The 22702-nt window shown below is 37.3% G+C and overlaps 1 protein-coding gene across 1 annotated transcript; it reads right to left on the reverse strand.

Annotated features, from left to right (window-relative positions):
- Positions 1-3964: 3964 nt before the first annotated feature.
- On the reverse strand, positions 3965-21058 carry LOC121073680 (calcium-activated chloride channel regulator 1-like). The gene is made up of 14 exons (XM_040564849.1): positions 20900-21058; positions 17460-17600; positions 17088-17238; positions 16115-16232; positions 15216-15387; positions 14450-14677; positions 12434-12658; positions 10080-10257; positions 8868-8974; positions 7977-8201; positions 7529-7796; positions 6704-6868; positions 5679-5900; positions 3965-4687 (listed from the first exon to the last, which is right to left on the reverse strand). The coding sequence occupies exons 1-14, from the start codon at positions 21056-21058 to the stop codon at positions 4212-4214; spliced, it is 2835 nt and encodes a 944-aa protein (XP_040420783.1). The 3' UTR covers positions 3965-4211.
- Between the last annotated feature and the right edge of the window lie 1644 nt (positions 21059-22702).

Here is a 22702-nt window from a genome sequence, read left to right on the forward strand (position 1 = left end):
CCTTTTCAACATCCTTCCTCTTTTCACGAATGTTAAAGCAGTTGGAGTGTGAATGAGAGGGAGAAAATAACTCTTTGGCTAATGGTTACTACACTTCTCAAAGAGGAAGATCTGTTTTAGTGAATGTTTATATATTTCATATAAATCAGTCCTAATCTGGATATTTTTTCCCCATTTTATCTTACAATAGTGTAATGTAAGACTAAATTCAGTTATTGGATCACAACGTGGAACTCCATGTTGCCTGAATTCCATAGTTTTTTCTACTCCTAAAAGACACTACTGAGTTATTCCCTTTCTTGTAATTCTTTTTCTCCATACCCAGAAAGCCTGTGATGTAGTGTTAAGGACAAAATCTGGTTAAACTAACATATCTGGTTCAGGCAAGGAGAGCCATACCTTGTGTGCAGACTTTGTTGTGAACTATATACTGACCTAGAGAGCTCTAAAGGTATATTGAAAGAATGTATGGCATGTAGAGATACACTAGCTAGTTCTGCTAAAATCAGCTGCAAACAGCTGAGGAGTCAGCATGCTTACTTTTTCCACCTGTGCTGGAGGAACAGTATCCCCCTTCAGAAGTGTAGGGTAAACAGCAGGGACGGTCACTTGTAAAAAACCTGTGTTCTGACTTTATGGGAGGGTGGTGTTTAAACTGAAGGCTTTGGAGTCAAACATTTAACAAAAATGGCCCCAAAATGCCTCCATAGTCAGTTTATATCACAGTGAAAATGCCTTAAAATAAATACATTTTGGTAGTGTTTATAATCCCAATAATGTAGAACTCATGCTGGAATTCATATATGCTTAGTTGTACAATAGGTTGAGTTACATGGGTCATATCTTCTGCCAATGTGTGTAGGTATGCTATTTCCCTTTCTACTCATGACTATTCAACTGCAGCATATATTTGCATAAAATAGCAATTTTATGAATATTTATGTCTATTCATATTTATGTCTTCTTTGAATGCAGTTAAACAGCTGGAAATTGAGTAAGTTCTGGCAGTGTGCTACAAGTCACACCTCTGCAAAACATCAACTAATATTCTGAAGAATAGCAGCAATCCTTGAACCAGATTTTCAAAATACACATGCACAAAAATCTGAAGGTAAATTTAATTTAACATTAATTGATTTAATGTAGTCAAAAGACAAAATAAATAAATACATAAATAAATAAAAGGAGTAGATTGTGCCATTTTAAAGAAACATTATGACGTTTTCCCTCTGTTTAAAAGTCAAAGCTTATTTTACTAAGATAGGTAAAAGCACTTGTTTGTGTATGAGTCTACAACTTCTGTGCCAATATTAACAACTGTGAGATTAGTTTGATAATAACTGGGCAAAGATTATAAAATCAGTAGTGCCAGCTGCCTGGCTCATGTACAATCAGTCTTTTATGAAAAATCCAGGGACTGGATTTGACAGAACCAGAAAGCGGCTGTTCTCAACACCATGCTTCCATCCAGAAACTACAGCTATCTGAATGAGAATTAATGCTCCTTTTCATATTAGTGCCCTCTTCCACTGATCCTCATGGCAGCTGTTGCTGTGCTTCTCCTGAACACGTTGACTGGATTGTACTAGGACTGCATACAGCAACTGGCAAAACATTCAGTAGGCCAAGGTCTTAAAATTTCAGGGAACTGGACTGCCTCAATCACATGTTGTTTTTGTGATCTTTGTCCTCGCAGTTTCATACTTCCTGGAGCCATAGTGGGTTAGTTTGATACTCAGGCAAGATAGTAATTGGTCCCATAACCCAGTTGTCTATCTTAGAAAAAAATATACTTGGAAGAAGATTGTATGGAGAATTATATAGGCCAGAACTGACCCCTATGCAAATAGAAACTAAAGCGAAAATGTTGGGGTTTCTTCATTTTACTGTGTAATATTAGTCTTATGACAGGATATAGATTTGCAGCTCTACCCTTTCCCTGCTGATGCCTGAGGGAAAGTCACTTTAACACTTGGTACTACAGTTTTTCCACATGTGGTAAAGGAATAATTCAACAAATCTTCTCTGTGTTGTGAAGTCTACTGCTAGAAAAGCTCTGTATAGGAAGCCAAAATTATTTTAAAAGCATTGGGAAGACCATTCTTAGGAACAAAGTTGATATGGTTTTGACTTGAACAAGAACATCTTTTCTAGCTAGTCTAAACTTGAGTGTGGCAGTTGCATCAGGGACTGGTACCCCAACTCACGTAGCTTTAGTGTATACATACTCTTGGTGTAAATTAATAACTGAAATTAGTAAAAACAATCTTACCGTGTCATTTTGCACTTGCTTGGCAGGAAGCATGAAAGAGCAAAATTTGTCTGCCTTTTGCGGAGATGTTCTGGGGTGTGCTGAATCCTCAAATACATGAACAGAGTTCTTCAGATATTTCCCTGTAAAAGAAAGACCCTAATTCAAATAACTCCTTTTCTTGCTCTTCTAGTAGGAGCCAGGCTTAAGTACTAAATTCAACCTCGGATTAATCATATTTGATTGTACTTTCAAATATGTGTTTATATTAAGGTATCCCGGAAAGAGATACTGTATCCAAACACTTTTGGAACATTTGGGAAAACTGGAAGTGTTGGTGGAGCCCACTAGATGTCAGTGTCACCACACGTAATGCAGCTCTGCTCACTAGGCAGGTAGGGTTGGGTGTCTTTGGAGTAATGCGTGGATTGACCTGGATCACTGTGTGTATCTTAGGTCTATCACGTTTTTACGTGATGCTAGAAAACAGTTCCAGCAACAGTGCTGCAACCCATTTATTCTGATTGTACAATGTAGTTCCTATCAAAAAACTTGTACGCAGCTGCCACAGAAATACTTCAGAGAATGAGAAGACACTTAAGAAGAAACCAAAAGGAGAAATATCTGAAAACGTGGACATTCAGTGACCTAAAAGCTACTAGGGAGAACAGATATCCTCAAATAGGCCTTTGGTTTCTGACTCTCTTCTCCAAAGGAGCCTCCCTTCTCTAAAACGTGACAGCTATTCCTGTCTTGATATTAAAAGAAATTGCAACATTTGTTATTTCTTGAGGAAATAGAATTTTAGATCTGAAAATATGTCCAGTAATAAGACACATTAAGAGACAGTACTACATAGAGTTACAGAAACCCGCAAAAAAATGGGCATCTAGGTAAAGAAAAAGCAGAACTTCTGGAAAGTACAGAAGTAGCAAATGAAAGGTAGAGAAATCCATTAAAATATTAAAAAGTTTGTGCTTTCAAAATGTAAATTGTGTTAATAGATGCAATTTAGATAGATAATAGAATCATGCTTGTAGATGAAAATACTCATGTTTGCAAGACATGGTGTGTTGACTGGGTAATGCTGGACTGTGAATTATAATTTGACTGTTGAATTTACTGTTTTTTTTTGTTTGTTTTTTTCTCATTATTATCAGTACATTTCTCCCAGTAGGCAGAGGTGAAAAAGCACCTGGCCATGTAAGAAGCCTGAAGCATTCTGGTTTGAGACAGTTATTACTAATTTGCTAGTCACCAACCTGAGAGAGAGTTGTAGAGATCTCCTGTCTTCCTCACACACCTTCTCCATTAGCAGCTTCTAAGTTAGCTCTTGTTATACAATGGTTTGTCCTAGCTCCTAAGTTGTAGCTCTGTTTAGTCTCATAGGAACATTTTCCATGTGCTCATTTGAATTTACTCTGCAACTCTCATTCTGGAAGTATTTATATACTTAACTTTCCTGGGAGGCCTGTAAATATACATTTAAATTTATTTTTTAAATAAACTGCCTGGAATTATATATTTTTTGTTCTTGGCTCACTAAACCTAAGTAAAAACTTGTGGAAGATACATAGGAAATCTTACTGCACTACTTGAAGATCTTTCTGACCTCTTTTCCCAACTTACCTTACGTGACTTATGTAGAACATAAAAATAAGGAACGCATTATTTTCCTTTACTTTCTTTATTTAAGAAACAAAACACCACACTATATTGTAAAGACCTTGCAAGAGAAGAGTTAAGAATTTATCACAGACAAACAAAGTACATGTACTTGAATTTAAGACATGCTTTTGAAAATCTGCGTCTATAAGGCAATCAAAAAGACATACATGTCTATTTAAAACAAGTGCGCTTTTTGAAGATAAAAATACACCTTTCCCTGCTTTGAAACTTACGTATGGCAAAAATTACAGTAAACTCTTCTTATTATTATTGTTTTATTTTACAGATACTGTCATATTCTGATGGCAGGATTCCTTCTCCTTTGTTTTTGTACAACACAGACAGATAAACTTACAATAACACAGACAACTACAACACATCCAGCTACAATTGCCACTATTAGTGTAATGTTAACGCTGTCGCTGCTGCCTCCACCGCTGCTGCCTCCACCGCTGCTGCCTCCACCGCTGCTGCCTCCACCGCTGCTGCCTCCACCGCCTGAAGGCTCAGATGCTTTTGGAGGGATGTACCATGTGGCTTTTGCTATGTTAGACATGTCTGAAGTCAAGCTTTCATTATCAACGGCACGCATGGCGATGTAGATTATGGTACCATTTTCTATTCTCAAATTTTCTGGTTTAAATTTAAATGTTTCTTTGCTACCAGCCTCCTGAGGTGTGAGATCAGAGGAATTCACAGAAGTAGCATTATCAAATTCATCTTTTAGGACCAGAAGATTGTCACTGCTTTTTATTATGTATTGGACAGCTAGGGAAAAAAAGAACATGCATAACAACAAATTAATATAGATGTTTTAATATCCCTGCTTGTGGTGACTGTATAGGACTTCTAGAGCTGCTTTTTTTTAAAAAAAACAAAACTACTGCTAATTCCTGTTTTATTACTGACTGTATTGCTCAGCAGCATTGGGGGGGGTAGAAGGGGGAGGTGCTGTTTAGGATTGCTGTTAACCCTTACTTTGCAGCATCAAGGGTCTGTTGTTCCCAAATCTGGGAACTCTTTCTTTTCGATAGCCTTAAAAATAGTTTCACCAACACTCTTAGCTCTGTGTGGACTGTGCAAAATGTAGTTGAATGAGAAGCCATGCTGTCCAAACAAACATATGGCGAAACAGCAATTAAAATATGTGTATACAGAAGGGGTGGGCCTTGCACATAGTCTGTATTCTCTCTCACAGCATGAGGCTTTGATACCAAAAACTGGGAAAGACACAAAATGAATCTCCCATTTTCTGTAATTAGAGAACCTGTAGTTACATTGCTATACATGCATTTGTCTAATTTTGGAGGTTCCGCTGTTTCTGTGTCAAGGTTGTAGCTTTTCAAGACTTTCCCCTCCTCCCTATCTCTTCGTCTTATGAATATCTCTTTCTCTGTTTAGATATTAGAGAAGTGGGCTATCAGCTCCAGACCAATACAGGATCTTGATGTATTTTATTTATTTGCTTTTATATAATATATATATATATATATATATATATATATATGAATAAACATTCATTCTTTTATAAAATTCTCATATAACATTTTTATAACATTTTTTCTTTTATGTATTTTTTTTTTTTTTAAAGTGACAAATTAATGACAACTAAAACAAGTATCATGCAACAGGGTAACTTTCTGTTGGGTTCCATTTTCAAGTGGGAAATATGTAGCCCTCATCCCTGGTTTGGTGGTCTTCAAAGGCACGCCTTATCAGACAGCAGGATCCATCACATCACACAAAGTGTCTTACTCACCTTTTCCAGTGTCCAAGTCATCTCCTGGAGCTGTCCAAGACAAGACTACTGTTTCATTTTCTATATGAGCATCAAGGTCTGTAACTTTACAGGGTGGAAAACCTACTGTTGGAATGTTATCCAGTACAAGAGAAGCTGTTGAAGTTCTGCTGAAACTTTCCAGCTTGGCTTGGATGTCTTCATCGGCAATTTCAGGTCTTGGTACATTCATCTGAATTTTACCTGTTTGAAAAAATTTTCAACTTCCACCATGACAGAACTCCAGACTACATTTCTTTTTATTTTTACTGTATCTTATCTCTTCTCATCCTATAATTTTGCTTTAGCCTATTCAAATTTAGTAGAAAGTTGGTGAGCTAAAGACAGAAGATGACCATCAGAAAAGCAAGTTGCAGATGTTGGTGAATAGCGGCTGTAACAAGGTCATTTTTTCTACCTCTTCCTACATATTGCAGGCTTTAGGAGTGTTTCTGTTTTACAGGCCATACAGTGAGGTTTTTAGACTTTTTTATATCAGTTCTTATAAATTTCACTGTGTGTGTATGTGAATATTAAATTGCAACAACTAACGTATCTTCAGCATTAAGATGAAAAGTACTTAAAAAAAATCCAGAGAATACAAAAGCGATGTCTCCTAACGTTAACTTGCATACAAATGTTGCACATTGAATATATTTACCCCAAAGCCCCATTCTAAAATCTTGAGAAGAATTATGGATTTGAAATTTTTGTTGTTAGCTGCAGACATACAGACTCTGAGCAATACTTACTCTTTCGTGGCTGTCAGAAAAAGTGTTTTTTAGATTAAAGACAATATTTAACACTATTCCAGTACATAGGAAACACTAGTTGGAGTTGGTTTGTTTAATACTAGAAATATTGGAATAGTACTGGAGAAGTGGAATATTTGTTAAGATCAAATACCGTTTTGTGAACCTAAATGATCACATTTGCTTCACTTTTAGACAACCCACCTCCCCGCCTGGAATCACACACATAATTGTCTCTTTCATAAGAGTTCTTACCATTTTCTATGTAGCCTGGTACATACAAGGCTCGATTTTGCCTAAGGCCAAGTCTGACAGTCGTATTTCTCCCTTGGGCGCTGACTTTTAGACTATACCTTCCAACGCTTTTTAAAGAAGTAAAATACCTTGAGTAGACTCCATCATTCTTGACTGTGTCAGCACCTTGGTATAAAATTATTGAGAATTAATATCTAGAACAAAATACCTGCTGGTAAACAGGTTATTTTTGCTATTCATACACAAATATAAAAGCTGAACATTACTATGCAGAAAACCTGGCAATGTTTTGATAATGTGGACATCTTTAAAAACAGGCATTGTCCCATTATGATAAACTGAATTTATAATGTATTTTGCTTAAAAGAACCATTTGGTATTGACACCTTTAATTGGGTAAATCTCTTGTTACTACTTGTAACCACCAACTTAATTCTTACTGACCATCTAATAGGTCAAACACCTTTAAATTGAAAAACAAAACAAAACCAGCATAATATAACCTTTGGCCAGGAGTTCATCAAGACAAGGTTCTTTCTCTAAGCGAACTTGTGTGGTTGTACCTGACTGACTGCAGTAGATGGTCTGCTGGTAGAATCCAAGCTATCTATTCTAAATCCTAGCAGCAGTACAAAATTAACCTCACAGGTTCAGAAGTCAGATGGTGTTTAAGAAACACAGGATAACCCATTGAAATCTTATTTATGTACCCTGTTTTAGGGCATAGACATGACTCAGTCCTTAGTGGTAAGTCTGAAGAGAACACAGACTTGTATTCCAAAATGCATAAATGCAAAGGTTTTTACTGTATATATGGAACATTACCTGCACCGTTATCAAGAAGTTGAAGGCTTACTGGTGTAACACCATCCTTCTCTACGGTAGCTATCACAGTTGCACCAAGAACAGGCAAGAACCCTTGGCTAACCTCTGCATAAACAACAACTGGATTCGGTGCAATGTTTGCCTTTTTTATGTAAGCTGCCACGTTCACAGGAGGAACGACAGAAGATGCTGCTCGAGAGGTAACTGTTACTGATATATTTTGAGTTGTTGTACCCTCATTTTTAATATAGTAATGCCAATTTCCAACCTGCAAATAAAATACAAAAATATATTTTAAAAAATGCGAAAAAGCTTCATGCTCTAACAGGACCATTGTTTCCCTTACATAATAATAATAAACAACAAACTAAACAATGACCATTAAAGAAAAGTAGTATGCTAGTGTATAGGAAATATTAATTCAGAAAACAAAACATTCAGTCTTTACCTCTGCAGTGCCATTTATACCGAGTCTAGCTGCATTTGAGTTTAAATTATCTAATGTGAAGTCTGAACTTCCATACTCTTTTCCTTTAGGGTCCCTCAGAAAGAAAAATGGCTTCGTGGCACTCCATGCAATGACGAAGAAAGTGTCATTTCCCACAGTTTTGTCAATGGTCACAGTACTATTAATCCATTCATAAGATTTAATGTCTATCTGTTTGCTTTCAAGCTGTTAGAGAAATAAAATACATGTTATTGCTATTCAGTAAAGAAGCACTGGAAGCAACTGGAAAATTAAGAGCAATTTGGCATAACTATTGAATGAATAAAAATGCTTTCTGAAGCTTTCTGAAATGACTGCTTGCATAGTAACATTGATTTTAAGTGTAAAATTATGGTAAAGAGAATAAGTTACAGTAAGTCCTTCACATCTGTATTTAACTTTATCTAGTCATCCAAATCATTGTGCCAGTAAGTTGTATTTCCACTGTAGTTTGTCTGTCCTTCAGATTTTTAGGAGAGAAAACAAAAGTGTCTCCACATATGACTATACAGCTTACGAGTAATAAGACAGAAATTAAAGTAGAACAGAGGAAAACATATAGAAAAGAGAAGTATACAAGATTTCCTGTATTACAATTATAATAATTTCGCATAATTTCCTCACTTTTGTATCAAGAATGATAAAGTCTACATTAAGAAAGCAGCCTGTCATGACCTTAATTTTGTTTTCTGCTGTTTAGGTGGGGCAGAAGAGTCAATTCAAGGCAATAAAACAACTAAAAAACACTGGACATGCTTTTTAAATCTACACTGATGGATGTTTATAATCTAGCTACCTTTGCAGTGGTATATTTCAGAGCATAGGAGGAAAAAGAAGTGTTGAAATTCAGACCTGAATAGACTGTTGAGAAATATCTCCACTTCCTGATGTAATTGCACTGAATGCCTCAATTAGTTTACTGGGGAGGACTTCATCTATAGCATAAAGTTGTAAACCTCCTGAAAGACAAGAGTAAGAGATTTAATAATACTAATTTATACTCTAAAAATGACAGTTTTTGTGTGTTTTTATGTGGCTTCTAATACCAAATGTTTTACTGAGATAGCCATTTTATTAATGAATAAAAAATTAAAGATATCTTTTTATTAATACAATAAAACACATTATAGTAAATTCATGTAAAACTCTATTTTGGCTTGTGTGATCAGGTCACTTTCATCTCTCATTAACACAGTTTGCCTAAAAATCACTCCCTGCAGCAAAACATCACATACAGCATTTTTAGACTTTTCTTAGTACTTCTGGATTTGGAGCCACATCTCATCTCCCTCCTCCCCCCTCAGTGTCAGGGAGTGACTGCAGTGCTGAGCCCTGGGGAGCCTACATGTGGGTATGAGTCTGAAAATGCACAGCATAAACACCTCTCAAATAAGAGTATTTATTTACTATGCTTGTTTGAAGTTAGATTGCTTTCTAGATCTACAGTAGGATTCTTCCCCCCCCCCCCCTTTTTTTTTTTTTGCGCATTTTCAGGTACTCTAGCATGAAGCAACACCCCTATGGATAGTTTTAAATGGTTGTTTTACAATTAACTATGTAGCTCCAGCTCAGCTGACAGCTCTGCTGGCTAATGACAAGGGCAGTCACAGCATTTACACTAGATCACTTCAGCTGCAGCAAATGGAGAAAATTTATGTACAATGCAAAAAAAATAAATAAATTTGAAGAATATAGAGTGTTCTAGTCATGGTGTGTTATACCAGAAATAAAGTTATAGTCATTGCAGAGTATTACCTCTTATATGCTGTATGAGAGTATCATGATTCCATCTCTTTAATAATATGGTATTATCATGTTGTATTTTTTAAAATCAAGATAGCTCGTAATGCAAAACTGTGGATAAAAAGAGTTCTGCTGGTTTGCATTAAAAAGCCCACCAGAACCAGAATTTTTTTTTAAACCAGATTTTTTAAAAATTAAATTTGTTTTTAATTTTTTACAAGTCAAATGTATTTCTTTTTTCCAGACAAAAGAATTGCCATGCTTTGACACCTTCATACTTCTATATGCATGGCAAAGAAACAGTGCATTTAGAAAAGTTACCTGTTATCGTTGAAAATTCTTCTAATTCTTTGGCTGCTGCTTTACCCAGTGCAATGGTATGAATTATTGCTCCACTTTGTTTCACTTCATTACGGCAAGCTGCCATACCTGAATCCTCTCCATCTGTCAGCAACACAATTTCTGACCCATATGTTACACTGATTTGATTTTTAATTATCTGCATTGAGACAAGAATTTGAGATATAAACTGCAGAATAACTTTTAAATATTAGCATATCCCAGAGCACAAATAATCTGTGCATTTAGAAGTACTGTGTTAATTTCTAATATTATTATAATTGAAATTGCAACATCTACTTGCTTAGACTTAGTAAGTATTAAATTATAAATAAGAAATGTTTAAGATAAGTCCCTTCAAACTGAACTATTCTATTCTATTCAGGGAAGACACTTGTCCCTGGCTGAATATGTCAGAAACATTCTGCCTGCATATGCTTTGCTGTTTTATGGAATGGATTTTTAAAAACTTGTGTCTGCTGCCTGAAATTATTCATCTTTATTCTCCAAGCAACATTTCAGAGTGAAGAAGAAAAAGTATGGACCCATGGCAATGTTTGCGTTAAGTGAAGGTGGGCTGGAAGTGGTAGGGATTGCCCACCAGGAGGCCTCTGTCTTGGTTGTTCCATCCCACTTTGGTTGCCCATCAGCGTCCTGAACCCCTGTCCCGACCCTCCTCTCTGCTCTGGGCTCTCAGCTACCTCAGCAGTCTCATTGTTCCCTGAATAATTTCTTTCTTTCCATTTCCTATACATTGCTACTTGTTTTCAGTTTTGCATCTGAATTAGGTGACATCTGCTGGGATTTCAAATATTGCCAGCCTAAGAAAGTAAAACGGGCAAAAAAATAATACTATCTATTCATTACTGTTTCCCAGTCTCATGATTTGTATGTGGTTTCACAATTTAGGGGCTTGGTTCATGACTAGTGAGCTCTAGGAATTAAGAATACCACTACTGCACATCTTCCCACATCAACACTTATTTACTCTATATGTTTACCATGATTCATTAGCCAGATCCCTTGTGTTTTCTCAGTCCACATTTTGCTAGAAAAAAAATCTTGAAGATGTCAGGTATACAGGATGTCCCTTGTCATGCTGGCCTGCAGACTTTCCTCTGTGTATACACCCAGCAATGTGACCTGCCTGTGAGTTTGTCCAGACATTTCAGAGTTTTGACTGCAGTACTCCATATTTCACAGAATCATCTAGGTTGGAAGAGACCTCCAAGATCACCTAGTCCAACCTCTGACCTAACACTAGCAAGTCCTCCACTAAACCATATGTCTAAGCTCTACATCTAAATGTCTTTTAAAGACCTCCAGGGATGGTGACTCAACCACTTCCCTGGGCAGCCCATTCCAATGCCTAACAACCCTTTCAGTAAAGAAGTTCTTCCTAATATCCAACCTAAACCTCCCCTGGCACAACTTTAGCCCATTCCCCTTCGTCCTATCACCAGGCACGTGGGAGAACAGACCAACCCGCACCTCGCTACAGCCTCCTTTAAGGTACCTGTAAAGAGCGATAAGGTCTCCCCTGAGCCTCCTCTTCTCCAGGCTGAACAATCCCAGCTCCCTCAGCCGCTCCTCGTAAGACTTGTTCTCCAGACCCCTCACCAGCTTCGTTGCCCTTCTCTGGACTCTCTCAAGCACCTCCATGTCCTTCTTGTAGCAAGGGGCCCAAAACTGAACCCAACACTCAAGGTGCAGCCCCACCAGATCCAAGTGGGGGGGGGGGGGGGGGGGGGGGGGGCGGAAGTGGGGAGGAACACAACGACGACACACAACAATCACTTCCCTAGCCCTGCTGGCCACACTGTTTCTTATGCAAGCCAGGATGCTGTTGGCCTTCTTGGCCACCTGAGCACACAGCTGGCTCATATTCAGCCAACTATCAACCAATACTCCCAGGTCCTTCTCTGCCAGGCAGCTTTCTAACCACTCATCTCTGAGTTATTTCCTTCCATTACAAGTCATTCAAATAAAAGTAATCTCTTACTCTTACTAAACTTACTCTTGCACAACCTAAATAGAATAAGCTTTGTATGTTTCCAACTAGAGATTCAATTTTCCGAAATTTGATTATTCTTGAACTTCACTTTGCAATCTGATCTTATTTTTCAATATCCTTTTTCAAACAAGGGCATCACATCCAAATACTTTATATACCCAATTTTCTCCTGATAGATTCAATAATCATAATATCTTTTTTAGCTCTACCATTACCAAGGAAATCCATGTTCAGTGGATTCAGTGGAAAGCTGTTAAGTATGCTTTTTGCTTTTTCCTCATTTTCCATACCTTCCAGGAGATATTTCCACATTGTACTTTACCTGCAGTCCTGTCCGTACACCTGCACAGATATTGGTTCCTCCATTAGCTATTGTAGGTAATTTTTTAACAAGATTTTGACGTACTGCATCACTGGTTATTTGTTGCAAAGGACTTTGTATAGATGCAGAAGAATGAAATGTGACAATTCCAACCCAGGAACCAACTTCAATAATTTGGAGCAGAAATACCTCTGCAGCTTTATAGAGATGTTTGATGCGGTTATACTGTATGTGAAGAAAAACAACATTTTTAGAATGCAGTCTCCTTTGAAAAGCTTTTACTATAAACAAAATATAGAACATTTTTATGTTGTTTTTAATAAGAATTTAAAAACCAACTGCCACAGGTTAAATATGTATGCTCAGTTCTAAAACACAGGAGATGTGTACCATGTTCTGGTATCATGAAAGTGTAGCAAACTACAGTTTCCAGGAAAGTTGTCACCAGGCAAACTCCATCTTCGAATGTTATGACTTCATTCCTAAACAAGATTTTTGTCCCTTTTTTTATTTTGATGATATGGTGGTAATGAAAAAAGGAAACGCCTGAAATTCCTTAGGAGTAGGTTAGACTAGATACTAAGCATTTTGGAAATATAAATTAAAGTAAAAGAATGAGTATGTTAAATGCAAGTATTTGAAGATATTACTGAAAAAAAAAAAACCAAACAGTTATATTTGGAAACATTTCTCTCTGCAGCTAGCTATTCTTACAGTATTTTTTGTAATTAGCTTAATTTTGTGTTTCAGCATTACATTACTTACTAACTGTTTTAATAAAATGTACTATGATGGACATCTGTGTTATAAAAATCATATAATTTATTACAATTGCAGATCTTTGCTGAAGATCAGTCAGGGCTAGAATGGCATGTCTGGAGATAGATCCCGTGATGGAGTTCTACAGGAGAATCCCACAGTTATTGCATGGATGCCATACCTGTAGAATTGGAGCATATACTGCCTTATGCTTCTTCATGTAAATTTTGGTTTAAGGCATGACTGCCAAATATTTAAGAATATTTCTCAAACTGCTAGAGACTTTTGAATTATTTTCTTGAGATGAACAGTCTTATTTTTAGGCTTGAATTCCTGTCAGAAATGAAACTCTGAACTTGCAATATTTTCAGTAAAAGAGTAATGGCTATTGGCTCACTACTGAACCTTGGAAGAGGTAAGTTGGATAAAGAAATGCAGAATGCCATCAAAAAAGGATATATAGGTTGATTTTTAAAAGCTTTTGGAGTATGCATAGAGGTTTGAAGTCTATTAATAAATCATGAGATATCTGCCTTACCTACCCAGATAACTATGTCACCCTTCTACAGATGATCACATTGTTTACAGGTTTATAAAAGTGTTGTGCTTATTTGCATAATAATCCTATATTCAGGTATCTTTACTAAACTTCGCATCCATATACAAGCTTAGCATGTCTTGCCTGTGAAAGGATAAACCAATGCAAAATTTTACGTGAGAAAAAAAAAAAAAAAAAAAAAGAAATATAGCCTCAGCCTTGTTAAAATGATATAGCATTATGGCAGCTCACACTCTTGATTCCAAAGAGAAATACTGCAATGAGGGAAGAAAATCAAGAAAATCTAATGTATTGATATATTGTAACCTGCATGTTTACTTTAAAATTTTAGGATTATTCATAAGGAAAATACAATTTGAAATGCCATCCATGATACATTTTCTGCTTGGAAGAAGTATAACAGCACTGTGACTCCAGGTCTGGAACAAAGGAATGAAAGCATTTAAAGTGGAGATTTTAGGAGAAAAACAGAGAAACAAACAAACAAAAAAAAAACAACCACTAAGTCTGGCCTAGAAGTCTCATTTTTTTCTTCAAACGATTTACTGTGGAAATTCAAAAAAAAAAAAAAGAGTAACACTTTTTTTCTAAAATAATATAGTTAATGACTGAATTGATTGAAAATATTTTTAATTTTGAAACTTTTTCTGCTTCTTCCAATTTTTAGTTAAAATTTCTTATAAAATGTGTTTTCTTACCGATGCCATGCTCCCAGAAACATCCAATACTAATGAGACTGCTCTGTCTTGGGTCTGCAATAGACTGAAGGTGGTCTCGAAAGGGGGTGCAGAACCATTTACAACAGACGAGTTGATAAAGTCCTCAGATTCCATTATTACTTCCCATGTGCTTTTGTAGTTGCACATCTTATTCTGCATATTTGGAGCCTCACCATTGTGAGTGTTACTATCACAAAATGCAACCACCTAAAAAGTTGGATTGAAACCAATAAGAATTCTGAACCCAACAGTTTGAGCATAAAAGAGTATCTCATTAAAGAATATATGAAGTTTGTGGTGGGTGACAAGGCAAATTGGTCTTCTCCAACAAACGTCCTGTGTGTCACGGTGCCTGGCCAGACAGGATCTCAGAAGAAGATAAGAACTATAAGATTGTCTTCAAAAGAGTGTAATAGAGCTAACTAGCTCTTTTACAGTTATCTTATAGCAAGGCATTTAGCAAGAATGCTTCATTTTTATGCCTGTTGACCAAATTTTCCAAACAAGGAACAAGAAGGTTGCTGAGATTTCAGTACATCTCACCCTTAATGACATGAAACATTTGTCAGATCACTTTCTCTAACTGCTTTGTCTTCTCTTTTGAACAGATTTTATTAGAACTTATAGCATGAACCACATTCTTTGAAATAGACAGAAGTTAATCAAAGTAACCTAATTGATCATTAATTGACTAGACCCCAAATGTTACTAAACTCTCAGTCCAGAAACGGCTAGTAATACTTACAGAAGGTAAGCTTTGCATATACATAATAGAAGATGTGTGATTTTGATTTTTATCTGCTACAAATTTACATCCAGCTTCATATAGCTGACCATCATATTTGCAGTCTCTTTCCTCACACTCGTTTCCACTGCAGCTTTGGAACACAGGCTTACCTATGACACCAGCTGAACACCTATGGGAAGATAAGATAGGCAGGGCTGGTTAAGAACACATACATTATCTGCAACAGGTTATTTATTTGAACTTTGATTGCCGTAAGACAAATTGCCATTGACACAGCACTGTACTACACACCACCCAAGCACAAAGGTAGACAGTCTCTATGCCTGGAAGAGTCCTCAAACTAATCTAGAAAGGGTTATAATCAGAAAACACTTGTGGTCTTTTGTTGATGAGTTGATAAATTTCTTGTGATGTTTATAGACTATGTACGAAAAACATTCTGCTAGTAGCTGCAATGCAATAGACTGTACTGGTATGCCTGACCAAGAAAAGCTTGAACTAATTCTCTACGTCCATTCAGTTATTGTCCTTCTTTGCAGAAGCTGTTTAAAATCACAGAGGTTTCAGTAGGGAATTTCAGTGTTGTTAATAACTGCTATTTAACAAAATTATCTTAAATACATTTATAACAACTGGTGACTAAGTTTACAGTTGCACACAAAGCAAAATATTATCCAGCCTGATCCATAGAACCTGTTACGAAACAGCACTGAAGGCAGCTGCTGCTTTCTGGGTCAGGTAGGCCATAGACTATGCTGAGTCAGTTTCTTTTAATCTTATGAACAGATCTAAGAGACTCTACAAAGTACAAGCTCAGCACAGACAACAAGAATATCAAAAACATTATCGAAATGTTTAAAAGTGAAATGTAAAAGCAGAAATATGAAAACTGATACCTTGTTGCTTCAACACTTGCTTTTTCAGAATTTATGGACACATAAAAAGGTGCATCAGTATTATATTCGTCGAACACCCCCCAGCGAAGGTGAGCCCACTCGTGGACCAAAACTCTACCTGTCGAAAAGCAGTAATATGTGCACATTCAAAATACAACTGTTTAAAACCTATCCAGCATTTTGCTTGCTCTTTTTAACAAACTCAGATAATTCTTATCTCAGGAAATACAAACAAACAAATAAATAAATAAAATTGTGAGAGTTAAGCAACAGGAAAAATAATTTTTCCTTGAGGTAAATATCATGGAATCACAGAATGGTTTAGGTTGGAAGGGACCTTAAAAACCATCTAGTTCTGCCCCCTTGCTATGGGCAGGGACACTTCCTACTAGACCAGGTTGCTCAAAGCCCCATCCAGCCTGGCCTTGAGCACTTCCAGGGATCCAGAGCTTCTCTGGGCAACCTGTTCCAGTGCCTTATCACACTCAAAGTACAGAACTTCTCTCTAATACCTAATCTAAATCTACTCTCTGTTAGTTTGAAACTGTTACCTCTTGTCCTGCCACTACACTCCCTAACAAAGAGTCCCTCCCCATCTTTCTTGTAGGCCCCCTTTAGGTACTGGAAGACCACTGTAAGGTCTCTCTGGGGCCTTTTCTTCTCAAGGCTGAACAACCCCAACTCCCTTAAGCCTGTCTTCACAGGAGAGGTACTCCAGCCCTCTGATCACCTTCATGGCCTTCCACTGGACCCACACTAATAGGTCCATATTTTTCTTATGCTGCAGGCCTCAGAGCTGAAGACAGCACTCCAGGTGGGATCTCATGAGAGCAGAGTAGAGGGGGTGAATTCACCAAGTTTTTTTAATTTTGGCAAGCAAACTGGAATACCCAAGTTTACTAGTCACTTTGAAAAATCTTGGCCATTTCATATTAACAATAAAGCAGGCAGTTACATTAAATAGCAGTATTACCTCTTTCTCCATAAACGTTAACCAAACTGTCATTTAACAGGAAGTTAGGTGTAAAATGGATGTACCGTCCTTTCTCCTTACATCCTCCATACTGCAAGGTATAGGGATCATCTCCATATTTCAGAAAAGGGTCTGCTATGATGACATCTGCCTAAAACAGTAAGACCAACAGCATGGGTGTAGAGAAGGGTTAGGTGATTCTTCCTCAATTTAGTCCAGCAAGTATTTTTATCCTACCAGCACTCCCACTAACTCTTCTTTTGAGTAAGCACTTACAGGATTTTTTCTACATTTTGCCATGATTCATAATGTAGACTTATCAGTCTTGCTTTTCTTTGTGGTTCTAATCATACATGGTTCTCTAAATCATACCTTGTTATATGATTCTGTTTTTAATCTTGAATAGTTGCCATTTTTCTTCCATGTTTTAGGAATTATAATTTTTACAGACTTGAAGAAAAATCGATGTTTTGTAGCTTCAAACAAATAATTAGAAGCATCTTTAATCATTCTCTAGAGCGTGAAAGAAAATGAAATATTAATATCAATGTTAGTATTTAAAGTTTGTACATGTGATGAATAATTTACCTTTCTCAAGAAACAGTAGTAGAATAAAGCAGAACTGAGTACATAACAAAAATCATGAAATACTACAGTCTTCACTAAGAAAAGAAGGAATGAAGAAGCCAAGACCCAAGTTGTTGTTCTTGGAATCTCTCAGCAGTTCCGTAACCCTCCTCTTAATCAGAGATAGCAATAAAATTCACACTCTAGCCTTCATATGAGATCAAAATTACTGAATACAAGAATTTTATCCTTAATACTGACATGACAGCAAGTGAAATTAAATATCCATGTTACATGCACACAAAATTAAGCTAAATGAGATTTCTTGTAGACATTCAGTTTGCCAGGACTGAGAGTGATAGTGAGTGCTAACCCCATGACAAGTTGAGTAGTAATGAGATGTTGTGCTTCAGCTGCCCCCATGCTACCCCTTGCCTGCTTTGCAAACAGAACAGAGTACTTTAACTAGTTCAGTGAAACTAAAGGAATGGTGTAAGAGGAAGTTCTCATAAGGCCAGCTACCCTGTTAATTTATCAGGTGGTAGATATCTTACACCAACAGTAACCATCACTTCTATCCTAAAAAAAACCCACACACATATATAAATAAATAAAAAAATAAAAATAAAGAAGTTTAGTAGCTTGTCAATGAAAATACAGTGATATAAACTTTATTTCATTGTTAAATAAGGAAACAGTCAGTGACTGACGGTAGTAAGTAAACTATCACATCCACTTTTGCTTCATGTAAAACTCTTCTCATTAGATGAAAGAAGCCTGGAAATGTTATCAATTTTATGGCTGACCAAAGGATGGTATCCTTCATACTTGATCTTAAAACTGACATGGGATTGTAACAATCTTACATCAGGGTACAGAAGGCATTAGATTAGAAGGCAATACATTAGAAGGCAATAGATTAGAAGGCCTCAGGATACAGAAGGCACTGCACAAGTTGGGGTATTTGTCAGAATAAGTGTCCTGTTCGGCACGTTTTTTCTAAAATAATTAGACTTGTCTTGCTTTTCAATGTTCTTGGGAATCTGGAGAGGTCCCAGTTGACTAGAAGCTGGCAAACATTGTTCCAGTTTTCAAGAAGGGCAAAAAAAGAAGGCCCTGATAATTAAAGGCCTGTCAGTCTCACTGCAATGCCTGATAAAATTATGGAAAAAGATTATTCTAGGACTTATTGAAAAACACCTGAAGGACATTGTGGTCATTCATCATAGCCAACACTGGTTCACAAGGGGAAGGTCCTTCTTAATGAACTTAATTCCCTTTTATGACATGTTCAGCCATCTAGTTGACCAAGGGAAGCCAGTTGATGTAATCTTTTTGAATTTCAGTAAAGCTTTTGATACAGTTTCTCACAGTATCCTTCTGGACAAAATGTCCAGTATACAGCTAGATAAAAATATAATACAGTGGGAGAACAATTGGCTGACAGGTCAAGCTCAAATGTTTATAGTAAATGCGGTTACATCAAGATGGCAGCCAGTCACTAGCAGGGTTCCCCAGGGCTCCATTTTAGGGCCAGTTCTCAGTACTCATTAATGTTTTCATAAATGACTTGTATGTAGGACTAGTAAATGCTTTGAGTAAGTTTGCTGATACTAAATTGGGAGGAGCTGTTGACTCTGTCAGGGGTAAAGTGGGCTTGCAGAGAGATGTGGGCAATTTAGAGAGCTGGGCAATCACCAACTGCATGAAGTTTAACAAGAGCAAGTACTGGATTCTGCATCTGGGAGGGGGCAACCATAGCTGTACGTACAGACTGGGGAAGAGAGGCCAGAGAGCAGCCCTGAAGACAGAGATCTGGGGGTTTTGGTTGATAGCAAGCTGGATATGAGTCAGCAGTGTGCCCTGGCAGCCAGAAGGGCCACTGTGCCCTGGGGTGCATCAAGTATGGCATTGCTAGCTGGTGGAGGGAAGGGATTGTCCTGCTCTACTCTGCCTGGTGCGGCCTCAGGTCAAGTACTGTGTGCAGTTTTGGGCACCACAGTATAAAAAGAACATAAAACTATTAGAGAATGTTCAAAGGATCACTTCAAAGACAGTGAAGGGTCTAGAGTCACTTGGATTGTTCAGCCCAGAGCAGAACAGGCTGAGGGGAGGCCTCATGGTGGCCTGCAGCTTCCTCATGAGGGGAGCCCCCTGAGCTGGCCCCCCCACCCCTATATATTGTTCAGCATGACGTCAGATGGTATGGAATACCCCTTTGGCCAGTTTGGGTCAGCTGTCCCGGGTCTGTCCCCTCCCAGCTCCTGCTGCATCCCTAGCCTGCTCGCTAGCAGGACGGAGCGAGAAGCTGAAAAGTCCTTGGCTTGGTGTAAGCACTGCTCTACAACAATTAAAACATCAGCATGTTATCAGCGCTCTTCTCATCCTAATCCAAAACATAGCACCCTGCCAGCTACTAGGAGGAAAATTAACTCTGTCCTAACTGAAACCAGGACAGGGACAGTGACAGAACCCAAGAGAACAGCATGGAGCTGGGACAGGGGAGGCCCAGGTTAGATATTAGGGAAGGGTTCTTCACTGAGAGGATGGTTTGGCACTGAAACAGGCTCCCCAGGGAAGTGGTCACAGCACCGAGCCTGATGGAATTCAAGATGCGTTTGGACAACACTCTCAGACATATGGTCTGATTTTGGGGTGGTCGTGTGCAGACCCAGGTGTTGGACTCGATGATCCTTGAGAGTCCCTTCCAACTCAGGATATTCTGTGGTTCTACGAACCTGGCCAAGATCTTAATCTAGGAGAATTGACCTATCAAGGCATCTAAATGGATTGTAATGAAAGTTAAGCCCAAAAATGCCACTAAACCTAAGCTTTCTGTGTTTTTTTTTTTCTTCCTTTAGCCTTTACAATTTTTTGAAGGAACATCAGGAGACATGCCAGCTAATGACATCTAATAGTATAATCAACGAATAATAAACTCATTCATAGAATATTCTTTCAGATAAAGATAATTTGGAAAGCTATTTAAAGGAATTTCATGCTGGCTGCAAACAGGGCTATTACAGCGCTGTTTCAGATAATTACTGCTCTTTATAACAGCGATAGATGGCAAGACAAATTAGAAATGACTGGTTTACTAACTATGGGATTCATCCATGATTAATTCAAAGCCAGAGGAAAAAGTCCTGTTTGTATAAATGGGACTCATGTTACTTTCCAAGCAGAAAAAGTCAAGATGTTCTCAACTGCTGAGAATCAATGTATGGAAATGAAGATGTTCTTACCTTTGTGTTCAGGATGACGTTGGCATCTTCTGGCACACTGGGATTAATTGCAACAACCAAATCCTCATAGCCAGTCTGATTTAACCACACCATGGAACCGTTTGCCACATACAGAAGCTGAAAAGACAACAAAAATATGAAACTCTTAAACACCCCCATTATTTGTCCTGTCTCCACACTTAGCATTAGAAAAGGAAGGGGTTGTCAGCCTTATTTATACGAACGCCTTTGATGTCAAGAGAGGCGTGACATTTTGCAGGAAGACTTTGATCTATGTGAGTACAGCGAAAAGTGATTGGATAAGCTGGTTGCCTTCAGTTACACGTTAATTTCAGGAAGAAATGCTTCCATCTTAGTGCCACCTAAAAAATAAATTTTACTTCGTTATGCCTTTTCAGATAGTCTATGCTATTTTATTTACTTTATGTCAAAATTAGTCAGGGTCCTTTTCTGAGTAAGCAGAAATAATTGTACAAACAAAGCTCTTTGGAATTTCATGAAAAAATATAGTAGTGCAGTGATTATATAATATGGAATTGAAACAAAATCAGATGACTGAGAGATTAAAAGTGCTGATAAACTTTGTAGATATTACTTAGCATGTAATATCCCCCCTTTTAAATGACTGGCATTCTTTTTCTTTAGGTGAATAATCATGACATTTGGATTAAAATGTGTTTTTCTGGAGAGGGAAAAGTTTGTCAAGCAAGTCAGATTACTCCATGGGGCTGTTCTAACACTCCTTGACATGTCCCACTTCATATTCTAAGAATCTTCTGCGGAAGTAACCTTACATTTTACTCCAGTTCCTTGGAGGAATATTTAATACCATCAAGCCTATAACTGATTTCCAATGATTTGAGAGATGTCTGTGAGGTGATGATTTTCTACCACCTACTTTTTGAGTCATCTGCTAAGTAGTTCCTAATTGTTAATGAGGTGCTTGGTTAATCCAGCACATTGCTATACTTTAAATTGCATTATCAGGCAGTGTCACAGACATTTCGTGATATAGCTATATCCTTAATCTATCCTACAGTCTTAACTGTATAAAAATAACAAAAATTGAATAAATGTGGTCATTTTTGATAATATTTTCATATTTTAATTCATTACTGAATGATTTCTGTATCAGTCTTTCAATTATTTTTGTGGAACAGATGGTAAGTTTTCCAACAATTTTTCAGGTCATCCCCTCTGCTTTTTATAAGAATATTATTTCTTCTTGGTGATATTGTAAGAGTCCTTAATAGTCAGGAGAGTAAACTGCTGTTGAAATTCTTATACAATTCTTTATAATCACTGTGCAGAAATTATCCAAGCACATGCATTTAAAAATACTTCTGCCAGAAAATTTATTTCCATCTGTTTTACTAGTGGATCAACAAATAATTTCTGATTGTCACAGTATGAAATGACATCATACCACATTTTCCCAAACATTGGATAGAGTAATTAGCTAATATTTGCTGTCCTTTGTAGTTTTTAAACCAGTAATGCTTTTATTGTATATGTTAACTGCCTTATTCTAGCATAAGCTTTTTCTTGCTGTTTCTGATACTCTTGTTTTTGCCACTACCTTCACTTCACCTCTGATCTGAGGAGGCACTTAAGCAAAACCAAAATTGTATTCTGTTTGCTTTTAGTAGTCACTGAAGCCTTAGGAACAGTAACGTCCAACTCCTTTTTACACCCCCCCTCCACAATAATGGAGAAAAGCAAAACTTATTGACTTTGACAGTATCAAGGAGTTATGACACAGGGAAGTCAACAGTTAATATGTGTTGAGATGTCAAGGGGCTT

This window comes from Cygnus olor, chromosome 8 (genome assembly GCF_009769625.2).
Source record: "Cygnus olor isolate bCygOlo1 chromosome 8, bCygOlo1.pri.v2, whole genome shotgun sequence".
NCBI classification, from domain to species: domain Eukaryota; kingdom Metazoa; phylum Chordata; class Aves; order Anseriformes; family Anatidae; genus Cygnus; species Cygnus olor.

Coding starts and splice junctions, on each gene's coding strand:
- LOC121073680 (XM_040564849.1), bottom strand. CDS start 21,058: ATGGGGGTGTTTAAGAGTTTCATATTTTTGTTGTCTTTTCAGCTTCTG. Junction 15,388..16,114: donor GCAAGTGTTGAAGCAACAAG/GTATCAGTTTTC, acceptor ATCTTCCCATAG/GTGTTCAGCTGGTGTCATAG. Junction 8,975..10,079: donor AGAATTTTCAACGATAACAG/GTAACTTTTCTA, acceptor CTTGTCTTTCAG/GAGGTTTACAACTTTATGCT.